Source organism: Cebidichthys violaceus, unplaced genomic scaffold (assembly GCF_023349555.1).
Source record: "Cebidichthys violaceus isolate CVI_PGR_0920_01 unplaced genomic scaffold, fCebVio1.0.p SCAF_33, whole genome shotgun sequence".
In the NCBI taxonomy this organism is placed as follows: domain Eukaryota; kingdom Metazoa; phylum Chordata; class Actinopteri; order Perciformes; family Stichaeidae; genus Cebidichthys; species Cebidichthys violaceus.
In genome coordinates, this window is record NW_027176517.1 from 1,379,859 (window position 1) to 1,402,360 (window position 22,502).

The 22,502-nt window shown below is 46.5% G+C and overlaps 1 protein-coding gene across 2 annotated transcripts in view; it reads left to right on the forward strand.

The window, feature by feature from the left end:
• The window catches only part of nos1apa (nitric oxide synthase 1 (neuronal) adaptor protein a), a 119,162-nt gene that overhangs the window by 45,075 nt on the left and 51,585 nt on the right, over nucleotides 1-22,502 (forward strand). For both annotated transcript variants that reach the window (XM_068725119.1, XM_068725121.1), the window contains exons 4-5: nucleotides 449-507; nucleotides 17,954-18,062. In XM_068725119.1, the coding sequence (XP_068581220.1) occupies nucleotides 449-507; nucleotides 17,954-18,062 (168 nt within the window). The remainder of the gene's footprint in view (nucleotides 1-448; nucleotides 508-17,953; nucleotides 18,063-22,502) is intronic.

A 22,502-nucleotide genomic window follows, 5' to 3' on the forward strand; every position in this document is an offset into this window, starting at 1 on the left:
GCGGATGACGTCGACATCATCGCCGTCACCGGAGGCTCCATGTCAAATTGACGGGCTGGAGTGAAAGGCCGGTTCGATGGACGGGGGTTTTGCCTCCACCTGGTTCCTCGTCTCCTTTGGGTCCCTCGCCAGAAAGGCTGAAATGTCAAGTGTGACCGTCAGCAGTCCGATCAGTACATCTCCGAGAGCGTCGGGTGGAATGGAGGACCGGAGCTGTGTGTGTGATCGACTGATTGAGTCAACAAAGCTCTGCGGAGATAGAAATCGATATGAATAATTCCTGCGCTCTCGTGTTTTTGACATTTTGATTGTGACATTAAACTGAAAGGTAGCTTTTAAACAAACGGAGAAAGGAAGAATGTAAATGAGTTTTCATCATCTCAGTCCGTAGCTTCACATGTTAAAAACGCTTAACTCTGGTGTGAACCTACAGCTTTTGTTTCCACAGAAGAAGGAGTGGACGTGGGATGAGAGCAAGATGATGGTGATGCAGGATCCCATATACAGGTAAGCCGGTTTGTACGTAACGGTTCTTTCCTCCAGCTCAGTTTAAGATGCTCGTTCCTTTTGTTTCCATCGTTGATTAAATGAGCATCTTTTGTCTCTGACATTTTGGAGAAGGAAAGGATGTCGATAACGTTTTAGTGAGTCCGGGACAGATTTAAAGAAAAGAAGAGGAGTAACTAGGAAGTGTCGCTGTGCTAGCATGGTGTGTGGATGAGTAGAGGACCGCTGAGAACGGGGAGGACAGACGTGTGACGGCAAAATTATGTTTTTATTGCATCTTGAGGAAAAAGGCAATTTAGCAGAGGCTGCAACACAGGCCATTTTGGAAATGTATTTTAATAGTGCATGGACTAAATGATACTAAAAACGAGTGTGAAACGTAATTGTAGCCGTCACAATATTGACACTTTCACTTTTAATACCTCGAACCATTTGGGAATATTATCGCCTGATCTTTTCATTAGTCCAACCATTGAAAACAACATAAAGGTTCATCATTCTAATGACTCAATGTGGTCGATATCGCTCTCCGTGAACCTGTTCAACACGTTTTAACTGCGGCCGGCTGAAATGGATAGGAAGAAGGTGATGCAGCATTTAAACAAACTACTGACAGAACTTCAGGCTTCAGAAGTCACAGTCTGGATTAAATGATCACAAAGAATGATTTATGCAGATCAGAGTAATGTCATCAATAGACGTGACCTCAGGGACAGAATTACAAGTGTGTGTGTGTGTGTGTGTGTGTGTGTGTGTGAGAGAGAGAGAGAGAGAGAGAGAGAGAGAGAGAGAGAGAGAGAGAGAGAGAGAGAGAGAGAGAGAGAGAGAGAGAGAGAGAGAGAGTGTGTGTGTGTGTGTGTGAGGGACAGTGTGTTAGGGAGATGTGGGGTGACATTCCTCTGTTCCACCTCACAGGATTGTGACCATAAGGTCCAGTTCATTCTGTCCAATTGCCGCAGGGGCATAATCCTTTGATTTCACACACACACACACACACACACACAGTCACAGTCACAGTCATATAGACGTTTGCCGAGACCTGTGATGGGTGCATGACTAAACTAGTAAGGAACAATCATGTTCTATAGAGGAGTAGAAAGCCACAGACTTGAATGACTCATTCTTTATCCTCTCTTTCTCTGCACACACACACACACACACACACACACACACACACACACACACACACACACACACACACACACACACACACTCTCTCTCTCTCACTCCCAGGCGGGCACAGCTCAGAAGTGCATCCAGGAGCCCCGTTGGAGCTTTGGGCTTTAGAAATGATTCTGTCAGGAAGATGGATTTTGCCGGGCAGTTTGTGTAAGCATCTTTAGCTCAGAAATTGTGAAAGATTTTGTTTGGTTGGAGACGCTCTAGCTTGTCCCGCTCATCTGAGCCCTGAGCCTAGTTTTTAATATTACAGTCACACCGCGGGGGGCTCAGTGTCTACGATGGGTAAGAGCCATCAATCAGTCCCCGCCGTCTGCCGAGCTGAGCTTGACGGATGCCGATGACGTCTCGTCTTTTTTTTTTTCCATCTTAGTTCCGAAACGGTGGTCCAAACAGCGGCCTCACTCCTTCAATGTTTGGCCTCCGCTGTGTGAAACGGAGCCTCTAATCCTTCCACCTGACGGGCAAGGATTTCTATTTCACATAAAGCTGTGCTCACACGCTGTAAAGACCTCGCAAATGTTGTGTAAGTCCAACTCAAACAGTAGGAGTAGAAACGTCTGCAGGGGAAAAAGAGGAGTTCTGTGCTCACACTGTGGAGCCTATTGGTCGCGAGAGGAGGAGGAGGAGGAGGAGGAGGAGGAGGAGGCTGTTGCCACCGCTCGATCGACCTGGCCTCTGTATTTCCGATTGCTGCTTCACAGTGGCGTTGTCTCCAGATCTCGTTACCTCCAGAGTCGTACGCATTAAGGGGAGTTGATGGTTGACCTGCTTTCCATTAGTCAACGTGTCCTGTTGGCCCTGCTGCCAAATTAAACAGGCGTTGAGAACCGGAGACAAGAGAGACTTGCGTTGAGAAGCTGAGAACAAACTGCTGGCCAGTCGAGAGAATGCACATTTTAACACACTTCTGCATTGGCTTCACTCGTCCACAAACGGCTGTTATTTCAGTTCTCAGCGCCGCGGCGAACGACCCTGACTCAGCAGAGCAGTCGGCCTCTTCACCGTGTTCTGCAGTCAGTCAGCGTATCCTTTGGTCGACTTCAGTTCACGCTCGTTCTCACGTGAATACATGTTGCGTTTCAACGGGGCACTTCATAACCAAGGAGTTTAGGGATGCGTCTGTCCTCGGCTTCTTTCAAAGTCACGTTAATTAGTGATCAATATGCGAGGAGCGAGGTTCATACCTCTCAGCTTGAGCACCATGTATCGGCATTTTATTTGAGAAGTGACCCCGTGCGCCGTCTGTCTAGTTAAAGAGGAGAGGTGTGTGTGTGTGTGTGTGTGTGTGTGTGTGTCGGCCTCAAATCGCTAAAGTGCAAATTAGAAGAGGCTTCCCTCGGTCTCTGGAAGAATCCCCGCCTGAGAAAACATGGCCTGACTGTAATCTGATGCATTGGAATGAAAGCGCTCCGTAACATAAAGGGATGCATATTCCCGTCGCACATCAAACTGTTTTAAATGCTCCCGTGTGGGTTTTTCTCTTCTGGGAGGATTTAGCTATAGACGCTGTGCATTTCTCGTGCCTCTCCCCTTTCTGCATCTTCAGCTGCTTTGTAGCTCACTGCCGCCGCGGCCGTCCACCGCCTGGTCTGCAGCGTCAGCGGCGCCGTCAATCGCATTGACACGTTTGGACATGTCTCTGGACACCTCCACACCGGCGTCGTTTATTCCCCCCCCCCACCCCCGGATCCGATGTCTTCCCTCTGAAGGGTCTAAAACTGTGTTTCACACACACACTGGGATGCTTTATTCATGCACCGCCCCACGAAACAAGCCACACAGACATAAATAAGCAATGAATACATAACGCAGCAGTTCTACTGTCACCACCTCACCGTCTACTGCTCCCAAATGAAGTCTCGCTGCAAACTAGTGTCTTTCCTCCAACGTTAGTGACGACCAATCAAAATACAGCAGGTCGTGGGGTTTCTAGTGGAGACGTGAGCTATGAGCAGTTCAACCATCTCAGATTGTGCCATTTTAAAGAAGAGGGCAGAAAAGGCGAAGATAGAAGAAAACTAAATTATATAAATGATAATTACTGCTCTGCTGCTCTCGTGGAAGGTTACGGTGGTTTTCCCAATTTGCCGCCGTAGCTCTTCGTGTAACCGTGAACCCACTGAGAGGGAACCGATGCAGGAGCTGATTGTTCTGGTGTCTGAGGAGGATGAGCACGTTTGAGCTCCGGCGCTCTTGTTGCCGTCGGCGCCGCTCACAGCTGCTCTTCGCTCTGAACTGCGGCGTCGTGCGTCCTTTTTGATCGGGCCGTTGGTTTGAAACGTAGCCGGGTAGACGAGGTCGCGTTGCAGCCACGTGTGAGCCGTGAGAGCAGCCATGGTGGTGAACAATAACTACTGCAGCGTACCGCTCAATCCAACACAGTCGTGTTTATGATCACTGTTAATGTCAAAAGAGCTTTTGTTTGGCCATCACTGATGCAGTAGTGGCTCACAAACGCCTCCGATGTTCTTTGTGACGTATTTTTTTTTTTTTTGCAACTTCGGCTGAAAAGAAGCTTTTGAAAAAGTCAGACGGAGAAAGAGGAACACATGGGACCTGATAAAGAATCACACCAGTGTCTGGGATCCTGTGGCCGCCCTAATGACCTATCATTTCTAAAACTCTGAGCGTCTCCTACTTTTGTACTAGAGTTGAAGCCTGACTCACAGCCCAGGATGCTGAAGCACCCCCCCCATGCACTGTTCTCTTTGTGTACTTTTTCATTAAAGTGAGCAAAAGGATCTCTTACAATTTGAAACCAAATCTTCTAGATTTCTAAAGTTTCGGCGGCCGTAATTTGCACCAGAGACGAGATTCCGTTCTACAGCGTTAGCGGCGCGTCGTAGCCATGCGGAAGTCACACACGGTGAAAACAGAAGAACAACAACGTGTCGCGATGCTAGTTCAGCGATGAAAGCACTGCCACTGATATTCTCATTAGAAATAGATGAATGCTTGAGTTACGAGTCATGAGCTTCCCCTCGTGTCACCGCCACAAACAGACTGTGTTTGACGAGATGCAGGCTGCTGCAGGAGAGTGTTACTGTAAACGCTTTGTGAGGAGCGTCACGCCAACAGCAGAGGACAATGACGGGAGGAGGACAGACCCAGTCAGGGAGGAGGACTTTTAGCCCCTTTGCTGTAGAGCTTTCCTCTTAATATTTACAAGTGTAGATGCAATGTTTGTGTGTGTGTGTGTGTGTGTGTGTGTGTGTGTGTGTGTGTGTGTGTGTGTGTGTGTGTGTGTGTGTTTTACATTCCAACTGCAGCCTCGGGGCAAAAGCAGCAGACCAGCTCAGTAAGGAGTGTACCAGAATCCCCTGGATCAAGAACACACACACACACACACACACACACACACACACACACACACACACACACACACACACACACATCAGACTGACAGCCTCAACACCTTTTTTTAGCCAAGCTCATAAAGTTCCAGGCAAACACAAACACACACACACACACACACACACACACACACACACACACACACACACACACACACACACACACACACACACACACACAAGACTTGCATCTAATTTGAAACAAACCCCACACAGACACTTGCACACACTGTTATGACTTGAGGCCACACACCAATTGCGAGCTGCAGCTGCAGGGCTGAGAAACAGCATCACAGCCATGTCCAGAGGATTAAATAACTGAACACTACATAATACAACATGCTGCACGTATTATGGATGACTCAAAATTATTTTTGCTGGAAAAAAAGCTGGAAGCTCCAAGATAATGTCGCTTATTTCTGGTGTTTTTAGGGAAAGAGACAGGGGTTGCCAAATGTAAAGGTAATAGTAGGAAAGCATATAGTTATTCCTTAAAGTTATGGATGGTTTGATCAATAATGTCAGGCGTATTATAACATCTCTTCTTATGCCAGCTATCAAGAGTTACGGCGAAAGTACTTTTTTATAGACGCATATTTTTAGTGTCAGCGTTGGCAGGCTCACCGGAGAAAAACAAAATGTCCCTCTCTTAAATGAATGTAGGAATAAACTGACCGTAACTCAGCTGGATTTGTAGAATTCACTCAGTCCACCTTTAGTCACAGGTGTAGTCAATCACAGGGTCGTCATGGTTATGTGTTTGGTGTGTGCCTTAACACATAACTCAGCGAGCGAATCTGCTAAACTTTTTTCAAACTTCCTCCCAGTTTCATAAGTCACTCCCGACGTAAACAGAAGGCGGATGCGAGATTGTCGGTTATAATTGCGGCAGATGATGAAGGTTAGGAATCTAGAATATGTTTGTGGTTTGAGTTACACACATATTCTCAAGAACTCTTCATTTCGGGTCGTCTGTGCGTCACAGCAGATCCGTGCGTACGGGTGCGTGTTATTGAGGCATTTGTTTATTGCAGATATCATATCGGTGTTTACAGGCGCGTCAGCCGATCAGGCCTGTCCCAGTAATCACTACACTGACTCATGATACGGTGAATGGACATCATCATATTTACATATTGGTTTTTTTGGACATGGCCTCGACATCGTCCGCTGCATTGATAGCGCTCGGTGTGCACACCTGGGCATTGTGCAGAACGTTGCACATTTTTTGTATCCGCATCTCCGTTTCTTTAAGAATGAAGTCCATTGCTCTTTTAAAGGGTGTACTTGCGTTGTCATGCTGTTATATTATCATGACATCTGTCGCATCTAACGGTCTTAAAATGACAATATCGTTCGTGCCGACCGTCTCTGTGACATGTCGTCCAGCAGCGTGTTGTCACGTTGACAGGGCTACGGCTGATCAGACTGGACAACTGGCAGAGATGAGTGTGTGGAGTCTGTATTGTCCTGCACAGCGCTTGTCTGCAGATATTGCTGTTAGACTTTATGTTGGTGTTATGTCTCACATATCCGGTAACGTTAACGCTGTAACTGTAACACCTTCCCTCGCTGACTCACAATGTCGGTTTATTGGTTTATTGGCAATGCTGACATGCCTCAACAAAAAGAGGTTCACATGACTCCAGCAGAGTGTTTTCTAGTGTCTAGCAGCGTTCCTCCGTGTGTGTGTGTGTGTGTGTGTGTGTGTGTGTGTGTGTGTGTGTGTGTGTGTGTGTGTGTGTGTGTGTGTGTGTGTGTGTGTGTGTGTCAGCGAGAGAGAGTGTGTGTGTGTTGGGTTCTAACTCCGGTCTTCTACTGTGGTAATTGCTGTCATCCTCTGAGAAGAAGGCCGTCGGTATTAGAAGTGCCTCTGCCCCCCCCCCCCCCCCCCCCCCCTCCCTTTCCAGCGAGTAGCTCCTCCCACCCACCCAATTAAAGTCAATCTCGTGTTTGTGTGCCGTGGAAACTCCCCGATCATGTGATATGGAAAGCAAAGCTTTGAAATGTAGCGTATCACACACACACACACACACACACACACACACACACACACACACACACACACACACACACACACGCACACACTTTGCTTTGATCGGCACTCATCGTGCACGCGTACAGCAGAACGCACACATGAAAGCCCGTGCACTTCCTCACAACCTCATTCAGTCCCGTACAATCTCTGTCTCTGCAGCATCCTCCTCCTCTGAGCTCCGAGCTAATGGACTGTCCAGTCAGATTTGACAGTGCGCTCGCCTCCCCAAAGGGGAAGAACTCATAGAAGGAAATTGAAAGAACAATTTCCCGTCGGACAAGAAACTCTCCCAAAATATAGTAACTTTTAAAGGGTCCATTTAACTCAAATTACAAAAGAAGAGGTGATGCAGTTTTGTTTGTATGTTCTGAGGTCGCTGTCTCTGAAGCTTCTTCTACAACTAGAACTTTAGTTTCCCTCCCTTTAAGTTTTTACATCTAGCTGATCTAGAGTCACTCTAAAGTCTCTTCACAGGGACTATTTCCACAGTGAGACGACTCACAGGTCTGAGGATTTGTTAGTGTAACTCGGTGACTGGTTCTTTGTATTGTCTCAAAACAATGTAAGCAGTAGCAGCAGTAAGTTGAGATTTTAGACACTTATAATTATTATTCTTTTTTGCGAGATCTCCTGGACTCAATCAGCAAACGTTCCCAGCAAATGGCCTCATTCGTGGTGTAATCAACAGTTAAACTCTCCAGATTCACTGCCACATATCAGTATTTTCCGAGCTACTAGCTAGCATTGGGTCAAAATGAAGAGAACGTGTTGTGAGATCTCGTACTGGGTGGTAAAGAGGGGAGCACCCTACAACAAAACAAACAACCTCATACCAATTTGCTGTAAATAATAGCGAAACACAACCGTTGAAATGTGTTTTAGTTCCTCAGGATCGTAATATTTTGTTCCAGCTGAAACCTTTAATCCAGCTTAGAAAGATTTGTTATCTGGGAAACCAGTTGCAGGCTCCTAACGGGTCCTGTGATGTCCAGGAGAACCGTTCTTTTTGCACAGCCGGTCGGGTCTCTTCCCACAGCCAGATCAGATCAGAGGAACCCCGCGGTGCTCCGCGTTATTACAGCGCTGGGCTCCGTCCAAAAAACACTGAGGGAGCACAACATGAGCCAGACTTAATCATTTACAGTCTCAACACAGAACAGTGTCCGTCCCCCGTCCCCCCCCAGCTGCTGCTCCTCCTCCTTCTCCTCCTCCTCCTCCCAGTGTGAGTCATAAAGGAGAAGTTAAAAAAAGACGACTCACCCTTCAAATAAAACATCTGCACAGCACCAGGTTCTGCCTCTGCAGCTGCATTATTCCACCGGCTCCTGCTTCCACTGACGTAGTGAGTGTGTCCCGGGGAAACCGATGACACCTGTTCATTTACTTTGTCCTTTTAAATCTCGTGATAATTAAGGTCTTTAGATTTCTGATTCCTTCATCCTTATGATTCAAGAAACAAGATAGAACTTCTAGTCGTTATTATTCCTGCTGTTTTGTCGGCCGTAATTGTATGAAAAGAGGCACACGTCAGCGTACCCGCTCACCGGTTTAGCAGCACTGATCGCCCAGTCGGAGCTGTAGCACTAAATGAGTCGTCTGAACAGAGGACGGAGTTCTGCGGGCCTGTGATCGAGTGTGAACATGACCTTTACCTAAACTGGAGGTTGGATCGACTCTCCTCTCGAAGCCTTCCCCCCCGGCCCCGCTCTGCTCCTGTGACACGGTTCATTGTGATGTGAGCGTCCTTTTGTTTCAAGCTCTGCTCTCACAAAGGGAGCGGCCCGCCGGACGTTTTTTGACTCGTTCGGCGTATCGATCATCTCCGTCCTCACGACGAAGCACTGTGTTATCACTGTTGCTAACACTTAAAGAGATTGCCTTCTCTCAGAACGTTACAGTCAGAGCTTCTGTTTGTGTGTCTGCATTCATTCATTCATTCATTCATTCCTCTACGGCCACAGCTGCTGCTGGAAACCCTTCTCAGATGAAGACGGTTCAGTTTTAGTTTCCTTTCTCTCTGTCCACTCATTATGACTCTCTCTCTCTCTCTCTCTCTCTCTCTCTCTCTCTCTCTCTCTCTCTCTCTATATATATATATATATATATATTCTTTCTGTTCGTCCTCATTACTCCAAAAATGAGTCTCCACCTTTATAGATACGGCTGTATTTAATTCACACTTCTTGCTTTGAAGCTCCCAGACACCAGAAGGTCTTCCTTCATTCATGTATTATTTATTTGTGCTTGAGCAGTGATTTATCTCACCTGCCCTAATTCCACATTAGCATTGCTGCACAGTGTGATGGTGGTTCTTCTTTGACCTGGTGGAAGAAGCCGTTTGTGTCCGTGCACGTCCACACAACACATGTGCAGTTTTTCACACGACACTCTAATAAAGTCATATTTCCTTTGCAGCGTGCGATGAGGCCGCGGGCTGCCGTCGGTACTGTACGCTCACATGCGGCTTCTAAAGACCCGACTACGGCTGAAACGGAGCCGCCCTCCCACTCGGCTGAGTCATCACTTCTCTTAAACAGTCGTGACAGCCTTAAGAGCTTCACGCTCACTGATGTTTATTCACAAAAGGACACCGTGGAATAGATGTTCAACTCGATTTGAGATCTGCCTCGACGCGGTGAACGTTCCCTGAAGTTCATCTCACTATGAGGCAACGGGGGACACAAGGACCCGCAGTGTTGAAGGCGTGCAATGTGGCCACGCGGTGGCGCTGTGACTGCCTTCAGGTTTTGGACTGTAAATCTCAGAAACAAGAGTCGCCATTTTGAATGGTTTTACGCTGCTCCTCCTACAAACCATTGTTGGACCACAATGGAAAATGTTACTTTTGAATTTGGTGTTCTTTACAGATTTTCCACAGTGTGGGCGGGGCCTATATGCTTTTGCAGCCACATTTGGTGGACGGTTGGTGTAGCTCTGTCTGAGTGAGCGTGGCCTACGGTCGGCTCTGTATCGGCATCATCTGACCATGAATCACTAGTCATTACTCTGTCACGATGTCCGGCTGTGGTTTTCCACTTGGGGACCCCGAGGACGTGCGTTGTCGAAGTTTGGGGCCAATTTGGACACGTCCAATCAACGTCGAAGGAATAAGCGATAAGTTGAGCAGTGGGGGCGGGGCTTCCGGGGCCCTGCGGACCTCACTTTCCTGGAGTCGCTGATTACTTTTACATGTTAATTGGTAGAGGTTGACTGAGAGTTAGCTCGATGCGGTTGAAAGCTCAGGGAAAGCCCTACTAAATGGAGTGGAGAGCATTCGTCACTCATACTGTACTTGGTGTAGAAAGTGTAGAAAGGTTCCAGAAGCACTTAACTTTGGGCTTTACTGCAGCCACAAACTGCATTTTGACAGGTGTCGAGTATTTTTCTTGTATTGGAAGTAATAGTACCTTTAGCTGTCTGCTCATATTTACCCCCACAGCTGCACTACCGGCCGCAGGCGAAAACAAGTCCAGCTTACCGTCCACAAAGCAAAGAGAAGGTCTGGGGTTGTTCTGTGCCTCGGGGAAAGGTGAGCGTGCCGAGAATGTGGAGCGCAACCGGGAGGCAGAAGTTCTACTGCACTGTCACTGAAGATATGTATCGGTTCATTAGAACTTACTCCCGATGATAAAAACGTCAACAACGGATTAGTATCTGTTGGAAAAGAAAAGGTCCATTTGTAGCTCTTCTGGAGCTCTCAGTGGTACCACGCTGTCTTCCTTTAAACCTCTAATTACTACGTCCGTTATGCAACCCAACAGCGTGTTTTTATTATATCCGAGCAAACATTCATCACTGGCCTCCCCTGTAGGACAGACAGAGGGAGGGACGTCTGCGTAGAAGAGCTGAAGGACGTGGAGGAGTGCTGCTAGTTTGTTGCTACGGCGCCGAGTTAATAATGAGAAAACGTCACTGTGCAGCAGTTCAGCTTCATTACGAAGGAGAGTTCTCAGATGTGTTACCGGTACCAGTCCCATTCCTTCTAGTCACATCCCCGACCGACCCGACTCGTACCGGAACCTTTGACAGAGTTGCTTTTGGCAGATTATTAAAAAGACATGATGACACAGATAATAATGTGGGTCGGGTCTTTCTATGTTCTGTTCGCTGTTGGTTAGAACACACGAGATCTCAGTCCTTTGAACGGTCTGTGGTGGAGCGTGTTCTCCGTCTCTGATCTCGTATGTATGAGCTCTCTCTCTCTCTCTCTCTCTCTCTCTCGCTCCTTTTTCTTTTTCATTTCTCATCTCCGGCAATTCAAATGATGTTTTATTAGTTCGTTGGTTTTGTTTGTTTTTTTCCGTCTCCTCTCGTCCGTCAGAAGAGAAAAACTGCCGTCACACGTTCCATCCATTCAGTCGCCTCGCGCTGTCGACGCGTTGCGTTCTTACTTCAGTGTTGTGGATCGTGTGTGTCGTGCAGTATGCACGAGCTCAGGAGCTGTTCTCTCCTGAGTGAATAGTGAACAACAACGAGGACGTCAACTGGCCTCGACAGGGAGGACGAGAGAATAACTGGAATTGAACTACAGAAGGAACACAAGTGTTTGATAAACGGTACAAGCTGTAGAACTGAACCTATTGTGGATTACAAACAATCTAGAAGTTCCTGTCGGGCTGAATGCCACCCACAGTTCTCTCACAGCGCGCCTGAGATACTGAACTCAGGGCAAATTAGAAGCTCAGGGGCCTCCGAGCCCCACAAGGCCAAAAATATGTATCATCCTTTCCAAATGCATTCATTCTTATTAAAGCGTCTTGGGTGGGCTTCAGCTAAAAAAGTCCAGACTCAAACCCACACATGCTCATACACCCGGAGGTCTACGCCCCCCCCCCCCCCCCCCCCCCAGGCAGAGTACCACGTACATGCTGAACCCACCTTGATGTGTTTGGAGGTTTGTGTTTGTTTGGGAGAAAGTCTGACTTTCATTCCATTCGCTCTGTTTATTGCAGGGCTGCAGATATTGATTCAGCGATCTCACTTCTCACAAAAGACCCCAAAATGTGTTCATATACATGCACCCCCCCCCGTCCCCCCCGTCTTTGTAAATAATACATCAAAGAATAGAAATGAGACCGAGCCTCTAACTTCTCACCTGCCCGTCTGCTCGGTGATTAAATCCATTTTGCTGTATAATTCCAGGCTTTTCTCACCGTGAGCTGACGGAGGTTGAGCTGACGGAGGTTGAGCTGACACCACAGCTTTTTCTGATGATGAAACTCTACCTTTCCACCCTGCCTTTCAGAGACACTTTTAATCAACATAATGCCTGATCAGTATGCCGCGTTATTGAGTCCGGTTCACCTCCGAGCTGCCAAAATTTGTTCTGGAAAAGATTTAAGGTCGGCGCTATCGCAGGAACTGTGATGAAGGTGTGAAGTGTGCAGGAAAGGGAACGGGGCTTTGTGACTGTGTGTCTCCTTCTGCACAACTGGTGAGTGCTTTTTAGTGCGACGCGGTCAAGCGGCTCTCCGTAACCTCTTTAAATGTGCTTTTTGTTTAAAGGGATTCCCTACTTTAAGGCTAAAGATGAAGTCCGTTGCAGTTTTGAGCCGAGACGCATTTAACTGAGGAGCAACAGCGAACGGAGATGTTGTCGGAGCGGCTCAGCAATCGGAGCACGGACGTTGACGTCTTGCTGACAGGCCGCTTGGTTCCTTCTGTCAAAATGTAGAAAGCACTCAAACCGTGAAAACCAGAATCTAACAGACTGTCAGGAGAGAATCAGGGACACACAGTAGAGTTAACCCTCAAAATGAACACCAAAAAGACGGGTAACGTCCTTAAAATACGAAGAATCTCGTTAATGGTTCCTGAGATGTGTTGGCGACGGATCAGAAGATGTGGAACGGTTGACTTTCACCACCACATAGTGGCTTTATTGAAGTCCTGGCGGACAAATACCACCAAATACCAGCTGAGTGAGAACACAGAGGACGGACGATAGTTGCGTCAAATGGCGACCGCCAAAATCCCGCAGACAACAGCGACGCCGAGGAAGAGGAAGAAAAGCAGCTCTATTTGTTTGAGTGGAGAGACGAGAGTAACAAGACGAGGTGCTCTGTCACTGCGGAGGGATACATGAGTTAAAGTGAGGAGTCCGATTACGTGCGGATCGTGTTCAAACCTCACATAGAGGACAACCGTGGCATCTCATAAAGCATTTTAAATACAGCTAACCACCTGGCAACGTTAATCCACTCAGCCGGCCAGCTAAGCTAATAATTCACTTAAGATTTGCTCCCCGGTGTGAAAAGAAAACTTTAAAAAAATGTTGCACTCCTATTAAAAAGTTTGCAAAGTAGAATTTAAAGTGACCTTGCAGAGAGGGCACATCCTGGCTCTGTGCTTCATATCGAAACACTTCCACCAATTAACCTAATGGACGGAGAGCGCTGGAGCTTCTGCACCGTGCTGCTGATCGACACTAAACCCGTCACTGTAACCTAACCCTTAATGAGCAGCGTTAGGTTTAGGCTAATTGAATACTCGGGGTTTTAACACACCATAAATATCACTGACACATCAAAACCCACCTTTTCTAACAGCTTATACTGTTAAATCCAATGGAGGAGACGCAATTAAGTCTTTAACACAACCTGCCCATTCCACATTCAAGAGGATTTATGAATAAGTCTGACCGAGACATTAAAGATATGACTCCGCGGGTCAATGTTTTTATCACTGTCTGTATTCCATGTATGTTTTATGTTACCGGAGACGATGCTGGAGCTTATATCCAATCACCAGGATGTTAAAATGCTGGGAGATATATTGATATTGATGTTAATGCAGATGCATTCGGCTTTTATTCCCGAACATGATGCTGTGGGCTAAATAAGACGCACGCACACACACACACACACACACACACACACACACACACACACACACACACACACACACACACCTCTACAGTACAGTGTCTGGCTCAGGTGTGTGATTGTATTGATTTCCTGTAAGTGTGTGATTGTCGATGCTGCGTGCGGTGCAGTGCCTCTTAGCCTTTGATTTATAGCAGTTGTGTTTCACAGGCAGCCATTGATCAAAGGGAAAGTAAGTGACAGAGGCCTTCTTGAACAAGCCCACTTCATTACTGGAGCATCAAATCACACACACACACACACACACACACACACACACACGACAGACTCCGCTTGTTAACAAGAAGGGCTTCTCCGCTTTGTGCGAGTGTCATTCAGAGTCTTGTCCGTTAAAAAGTTAAATTGCAGGGATGAATAGCTGCGTCTCGTGTGTGTGTGTGTGTGTGTGTGTGTGTGTGTGTGTGTGTGTGTGTGTGTGTGTGTGTGTTGTACACGTTGTAGCCCGTGTCTTGCTGACGGAGGCTGCAGCAGGTCGAGTGTGAAGTGAAGGAGCGGCGGAGTCTTTTGTCAAACTCTCGATGAACCGCCGAACTTTAACTCTGCGGACGAGTCATGAATCTCCAGGCTTCGCTCCGTCGTGTCGAAACGTTCTCCTCTCCACATCTAGATGTTCACTCTGAATCGTCGCCTCTCATTTAGCTCGAGCGTCTCTGTTTCACTCACATCCTCCTCTGGGCTTTCAAACGCTCTCTTTTTTGTTCCGGTTCCGTCACCTCCTCTACACTGACCCTCGAGCAGAGCGGCTTCTTTGTGAGGCTGTTAGTCAGAGTTTCTTTTCTCATTGAAGGAATATTTCAATAAAAACAAGAAAATGACTTTCTTAACGCTTTGCATGTGGTCACCTCTGACAGGGAGGAGGAGATCAAAGCTAAACACATCTTCCTGCTGTCAGACGGAACATTCCGGTCCGCTGAGTGAACCTCCGGAGAGGCCCTGACGTAAAATCATTCACAGTTGATTTTAATTGAACTCTTATCTTATTTCTTTCCAGATGTCTCCGATCATCTAGATTATCTGAAATTAAAAATGGATTAATATTGACCACCGATGTCATGTTTTGACTCCTTCCGCTATCGGTGCTCCATCTTTACTTCTATCGCTCATCTCCAGTACCGGTGTTGGGATCTGATTACCTGCTGCTTCATTTCTGGCCAGCGGATGAAACAATTGCACAACTGCGTTGCTTCTGAAGTGTCATTCATTCATGTGAGACTGTTGGATTGCGCCTCATAAACAGGAAGAGCGTCCTCCCTCGGAACTTGAAGATGAGGAGCGTTTTCCGTCGGCAGTATTTCACAGACTGATTCATTTGGCCTCTAAACCGTCTTCCGCGTCGAGCCCGCCTCTCTAATTCTGAGATCTGATCCGACTCATCTTCACCTGGATGTTTGGCAGCTGTTCCCCTCAAGAGACGCTTGATGGAGACGTATCTGGGCCGTCATCTCCGCGCCGCTTGGGGATTTGTCAGCTAAGCCAGTCGGCTGAGCTCACTTTCACTCTCTCTTGGCTGAGCTTCACTTGTCTGGCAGCATGTACTGCTTTTTTTTTTTTTTTTATCATTGCCTACATGTTTTGAATACGATTCAGTTCTCTGCAGGCAACAATTGGCAGAACATAAGACCTTTTTCCCCTGCTTTGGATTTCAAAGAACGAAATCTGTCGGGACATTGATGTTTATCACAGAGACTGGTTTGAGGGGGGGAGGTGGGGGGGGGGGGGGGGTTGAAAGGGGGGGACAACTTAAAGGTTTTTTGCAGCCGGAAGGGAGCGGCCCGTTTATTTCCGGGAGATGACACGGCGTGATAATAAAGAGGCAGTTAGCGCTCTGTGTTTGTTGACAGAAGTGATCTACAGCTGCAGCCTCGCCTCACTGTGTGTCGATAATATCTCCCAGAAAGAACCGCGCAAACTGTGACGTCACGGGATCCAGATCTTGTTCTGCTCATTAGCTGCTCACCAGCTACCGTCGATGCCGACTCAAGAATCACAATCACCTCTATTGGTCAAGCGTGTGTGCAGAGTTTCTACATCCTTACGTCTTTGCTTCATAGATTGTTCTTAAATCAGATTAAAATCCTGTCATCCCATCCTCGTTATATTGTTGGAAACCTGTTCCTCGCTGTTGAAATGCTTTTCTGAAGCTAATATCTGCACGTTGTGAACATTTTAAGCGATCACGTCAGCAGATAGCCGGCTCTGGTGTTCTGACAGGGTTGACAAAAGACACCATCTAGACCTGTATCTAGACCTCAGCCAGTCTGGCTCCCCCCACGAAAGGCCGAAACAAATCAAGACAGAAATGTCTCTGATACATCACTGAGTGCACTTTTTGGCGGATGACATTTGCTCTCCTGTTGGTCGTCCGACGTCTCACTGTGATAAATCACCCCAAATATACCTCCAGGCCCCTTAATATGGCACTAATTGCCCAATTAGGAAGCTACTCTGCCTGAGCTTTCTGGTTTCTTCTCTCAACTAAAATGATATTTCATGTTTAACTATAAAGCAACACCAGCAACTCATTAACCTGCAAAAACAGGAGCTCCAGTCTTCATAGTGACGAGGCAACTGTCCAAGCTCCCAATGAAGGTTAGAGCAATAACACGCGAGGATAATTAAGGCCATACACTGAGTAACAAGTAGGATGCAGCAATCTTGTTTTGCAATGCGGAGCCTCGTTTTTTTTTTTGGTGAGGAGGGGAGCTGGGGGCTGGTGAAGCATGGCAGGGTGGCAAGCAGTGATCAACTTTTGGCTGAAGCAACAATCTGTTGATGAGAGAACCAGGACCAGGGCTTGATATGCTGCAGAGTGGATGACGAGACGGAGCGCAGGTGTGCAGGCTGAACGGCAATCAGGGAGCTGGGATAGTGAGAGGGGGCGCACACACACACACACACACACTCACACACACACACACACACAACTTGCTCAATTGGGCAAGTAGATTTTGCCGTGGTTTGCCATGTTTTATCCTCGTCGCTCTCAAGCTAAATAAAGCCAACATCATGCTGATGGCGCCCAACTAAACTCCTGTTTCTAGGACAATTGAAACGCTCACAATGACGGATTGTTTAAATGTTGAAGAAATGAACTCTGACCTGGAAGCACACCCGGGGGCGTGGACCCTGGGGGTCTGATGCGGGAGCAATGCGCTCCAGAAAACAACATTTGCGCTCCTCCGATCATGTCCCGGGGTTTATTATGAAACATATTCACAGATATACAAACAACCAGATACAAATGTCTTCAGGATTTTATAAGACATAGATCCCCGTCCTCTCTAGATTATTTATTACCTGTGCGTTTTATTCGCTAACTGAAACAGAAGCCTCCCTCGTCTTGTTTCAGCGTCTCGTTCAGACTTCCTCGTCACCATATTGTCTTCTGCGGCGCGTTATCTCTCCACAAGTGTTCTCTTCTCATCATAAATTCGATCCGTCGGGGAGCTCAACACCTACTATATTCTCTCTCCTGCAGGTCTCATCTCTTTTGCTCGTGCTTTTTGCTCCCAAACTTATTCCGTCCTATATTCCCGCTCTGTTGTGTACCTCACCAGGAGAGCTCTATTATAGCCTCAAACGTAGTTCTGCTTTCACACAGGATACTTCTGTTGTGATAGTATACCTATACCTTTACCTTTAGTTTACCTTCAATGTGTGTCACTGAACTTCCTGCTTCACAATAGAGGAAGTCTGGAAGCCAGTTCATTTGATTTAAATAGCTCTTCCCCCGTGATCACAACTTTCTCTCCCCTCCGTTTTCAGCCAGAGTTTGGTCTCATGCCTTCGGATTAAAACAAACTTAAAATAGTGTTTATTTTTGTCGCATTGAAACCCCAGAGAAACGGGCTGAGTGCCTGTTCCCCGTCTTAAGATGCATTTAGAAACGCTGCCAGGCTCAAATTTTGTTTTGCATCAGATCAACTTTTCTTTCTTTTTTTTTTTTTCTTTTTTTTTACATTTCTGACCTATTTCATTCTGTCTTTCAGAATATTCTATGTGTCGCATGACTCTCAGGACCTGAAGATATTCAGCTACATCGCCAGAGACGGACAGAGTAACGTCTTCCGCTGCAACGTCTTCAAGTCCAAGAAGAAGGTAAGAGAGACGGCCACAGGGCGCTCACCTCTGAATGGAGACCAACGGGTCATCAGGTGAGAGATCGGATGTGGTCTGACCCTGGGATTATTGAGTGGTCCTTGAGCAAGGCACTTAATGTCAACCTGCGTGAGGGCAGCTGCTCAGGGGCCAACAGCTCAACAAGAACAGAGAGCATCTTTCTCCATCCATCCTGTTAAAAACGAAATCAATTTAACCTCTGAAGGTCTGTCCAACGTGGACGACTGGACCGAATGTCCTCACTTTCCAAAAATGTCCTCACTCTTTGGGTCTTAACTCAAATTGATTCTCACAAAGATAGATGTACACACACACACACACACACACACACACACACACAGACTGGTCTTAATGGCCTCATGGACATACTGTAGTTTTCCCCCAGAGAATTTTGGCATGCATCACATTTACATCACGTTTTGTCTTCCGAACAGATTGTGTGTGTGTGTGTGTGTGTGTGTGTGTGTGTGTGTGTGTGTGTGTGTGTGTGTGTGTGTGTGTGTGTGTGTGTGTGTGTGTGTGTGTGTGTGTGTATTTCACAGTTGCATCTCATTTATTACTGTCTACATCTGGTCAATATTTTTCAACATTTACAAGTTTGTTATAGTTACAAAATACAGAGTTTATGATTTTCGAACCCAGCTCTAAAATACCTGTTTACAGTGATTGTGGGAAGTTATTGAGACGATTATTTCTCGGTGGAGACATTACCTCTGCGTGGACGTCTGATGAGTGACACCCTGCACTATGAAAAGCAAAATACAGTTAATAATTCATATTGATTTGGCTTATTTTCAGGTATTATTCCTCAAACCACATAGTAACGGGAAGAAAAACAAACCATCTGTTTTATAAATGTGTTTCTTTCTACCTTCAGTAATAGCTCTTTTGCTAACACACACACACACACACACACACACACACACACAGATATACTGTGCAGAATACTGTTGGAACCATTTCCCCCCCCCCAAAAACAGCCATTGATTTTCCAGTCCAGAAAAGTGTAAGTGACCCTCCATCATTGCTGAACCACGGCGGTGCCGTTGGGCTCTTAATGTTTTGGCAAGCCGTTTGTCTCTGGGTCCTCTGCGGTCTACTCACTGGTCAGATTTAAGAGGCTTAAGCTGCGATTTGTCAGTCCAGCTGATGTTCAGTATTCATATTCAATAGTGCTAACCCTGGACTGACCTTGTATGTCTATTGTGACGTTTGAAGAAGAGCAACATGCCTGTTAATTCCAGTTTATTACAGGCATTATTTAAGGCACGTGAGCCTTTAGTTTAAAGCCCACGCTTTGTTTCACCACTTTCAATTGTCAGTCCGGTTGAACCATTGCACAGCGAAGATGACTTTCTCCAACCTACAAGCATAACAGACCATTGAGAGTAAAGAGTCCATGCAGCCAATAAAGCTTTATGTCAGGAGACACCGACCTTTCAAATCCCAGTGTATATAGAACAACGAGAGTGGAGAACGATGTCGAAGACGAAACGAGACAAAAACAACGAAACTCTCGGCATAATAAAACAAACTAGCGATGTGCGTGCACACATATCAAAAGTGCAATAAAAACGTCATCGACGGCATTGTGAGGTTTTCTGTGCGCTGACGGTTGTGAGCGTAAGATGCAGTAGGAGATTAAGCAGACTTTATTTCCTGTCTTAAGTACCAGGAGTGAAAGAATGGCTGCGCTTTAGATTACAGCGGCGTAAAAGGACTTTAGTGGCCAATCGGTTGTGACACTGAGACAAGCTGTGTGTGTCTCTCTCTCCCGTTCTGACTCATATGCTCTCTCTCTCCCCCCGTCTTCCTCCTCCTCCTCCTCCTCCTCCTCCTCCTCCTGTTGACAGTTTAAAGGAGGCTAATGAATGACCTGGCCTCTATTATGTAGAATTGAAGTGAGAGTGATGGAGCCGAGACCAGGGAGGGAATACTCAATGTTGTCTCAGCTGGGAGGTCAGTATGTGTGTGTGTGTGTGTGTGTGTGTGTGTGTGTGTGTGTGTGTGTGTGTTACAGCTTTAGGTGAGAAATAATCAGAGCTTCAGTGTTTTCCTCTTTCGCCACAATGACGTCAACAATTCCAGTTCTAGTAAAGTCCTCGATAACTACTGGGTGGATTGCCATGGAGTTTGCCCACAGGATGAATTATGATACCTTTGGTGACTCATATTTTAACCTGACTAATACGTGGATGTGTGACCAAAAGTCTGCACAACTTACAACGGTCCAATCGTCCTCAGCTGTGCTACCTTTAGATGGTGATCATGGCATAAAATCACTACGCTAACGTTGTCATTGTGAGCGTGCTAGCAGTTAGCTCACAGCGCCGCTGTGTTTGCAGTAAAGCCTCACACGGCTGCGAGAGTGGCTGTAGACGCACACGCACACACAGACACACACACACACACACACACACACTTGTTACTCTTCTCCCCAAAGGGTGAAGCCTCTTGCAGTCTTCACTAGTGTTTTGCGTGTGAAGCCGGTCCAGATATCATGTCCTATCATTACAATCTCTGCCCAAACCTGATAATGGACTAAAGCACAGCACAGCACTGCTGCTTTTCTATTATTTTATTGTTATTGTTATAATTATACCGATAGGCCATAACATTCCCTTTTTTCCAGTAAGCGACATTATGCAAATGCTCTTAACGCCCACATCATTAAAATCGTGAAAACAACAAATCCTTTAGTTAGATTTAGTTCCTCATTGATTGACCCTTCTGATGTCTGTGATGGATCACTCGTCTGTTGTCCACAGCGGGTTGATGAGACGGAGAGAGAGAGAGAGAGAGAGAGTGTTGTGTTTGTGTCGAGTGTTAATTGAGTCGCCTCTCCAACCACATGCTGTCGTTCAGTGTCGGCTAACGGCCTCTACTGGTTCAGCTCTGGACGCAGATGTCACGCTGAGTGTTCCGTCTTCGAGGGTGATTGAAAAGCCCAAATAATGATGCGCCGCCTCGTGAGTGATGCTTTTTACTTCGCTCGAAGGTAATTACGTTGGAAAGCACAGAGTGAGCTGCAATATTAAGTAGAGCACTCTGGAGAGAGCAGAAATCTACCCGGTGTGTCTGCAGGGGCCACTGCTGTATGGTGTGATTGAATGAAGACAACTCCCCCCGTCAAGGCAACTTATACCACAGTATAACAAACGTCATGCAACTCGCCAAGCTGCCTGGTCCGGTAGCTCTGTTAGCTGTCAGGGGTTTGAATTATACAGCACAGAACACTCAACAAGTGAGCCAATGGACAACCAGGGATGTGTGTAAAGCGTCGCTAAACACACCTTGACAAATACAACACATAGTATATATATGATACAACGCTTTCAAACTCTTTGTTCATGTGGGTTTAGATTGAAAAGGTTCTCTTTTGAGATGTAAATTAAGTGTGATGTTCCCATCATGTGCTGGTGAAAAGAGGATAAAAACAGTAAATGTTTCCAAATAGTTTTTATTGCTGAGGTCCAGGTTGCTCAGCAATGCAGTTCACTCACAACTCAGAACAACAGTGTAGTTGTTACTAGGCTACCATCTGTGAACATTAGGTTTACATTATGGGGCAGACTACTCCTCCCCAAAAACACATGTAGGTCTATTCCTCATTCCGTTCTTATTTGGAGCCAATAAACACAGATATTCTCTCTTACATTGCCAATAGAGTGAATAAATGGTGGAATCATGTTTTTTAATCCCTTTTTAATTTTGTAATGCCGTGATACACAACCTTCACTGCAAAACCCCCGCCCAAAAATACAGTGATGTACCGTAAACTTTAGGTCATATTGCCAATCGCTAGCAGAGATGTATGCAAGCAATCGCCCCACGCGCACACACACACACACACACACACACACACACACACACACACACACACACACCGATCGCTTATTAAAACCTTTTTCCATGTAGTATTGTCCTCTAAAAGAGTGGTGGGTTTAAATGAGCAGTGTTTAAATATAGTTGGCCTGGATAAAGCTCCCGAATTTCGCCGAGGATCAATGGTTTCATCACTGACATTGAGGAGTGCTAATATAAGATGACATAGGGCTACTTGCAGACATATCAATGATAAGAACTTGCACCACTCTTGCCACAACTTGGTTAAGATAATTGGATTTAATAGCCTTTCAGCACTTTTTTATTGAATATCCATACCTCAGTGAAATGATCCCTCTTTCTAGAACTTTTAGTCTCTCTCTCTCTCTCTCTCTCTGTCAAGGCTGCAGTGGCAGAAATAAAGCACAGTGGAGTGAGTCATTGTGTCCGCAGTGTAGGCGTCTGTCTGAAGCTCTTTCCTATTCACAACAACTTGTTGGAAGGCCGATCAGCTGTGGTTCGTTTCGTCTAGACCGTCTCGTCCGAGGAGGAGGGGCAGGTCCAGTCTGGCATGCGGGGCTGCTGCAGGACACC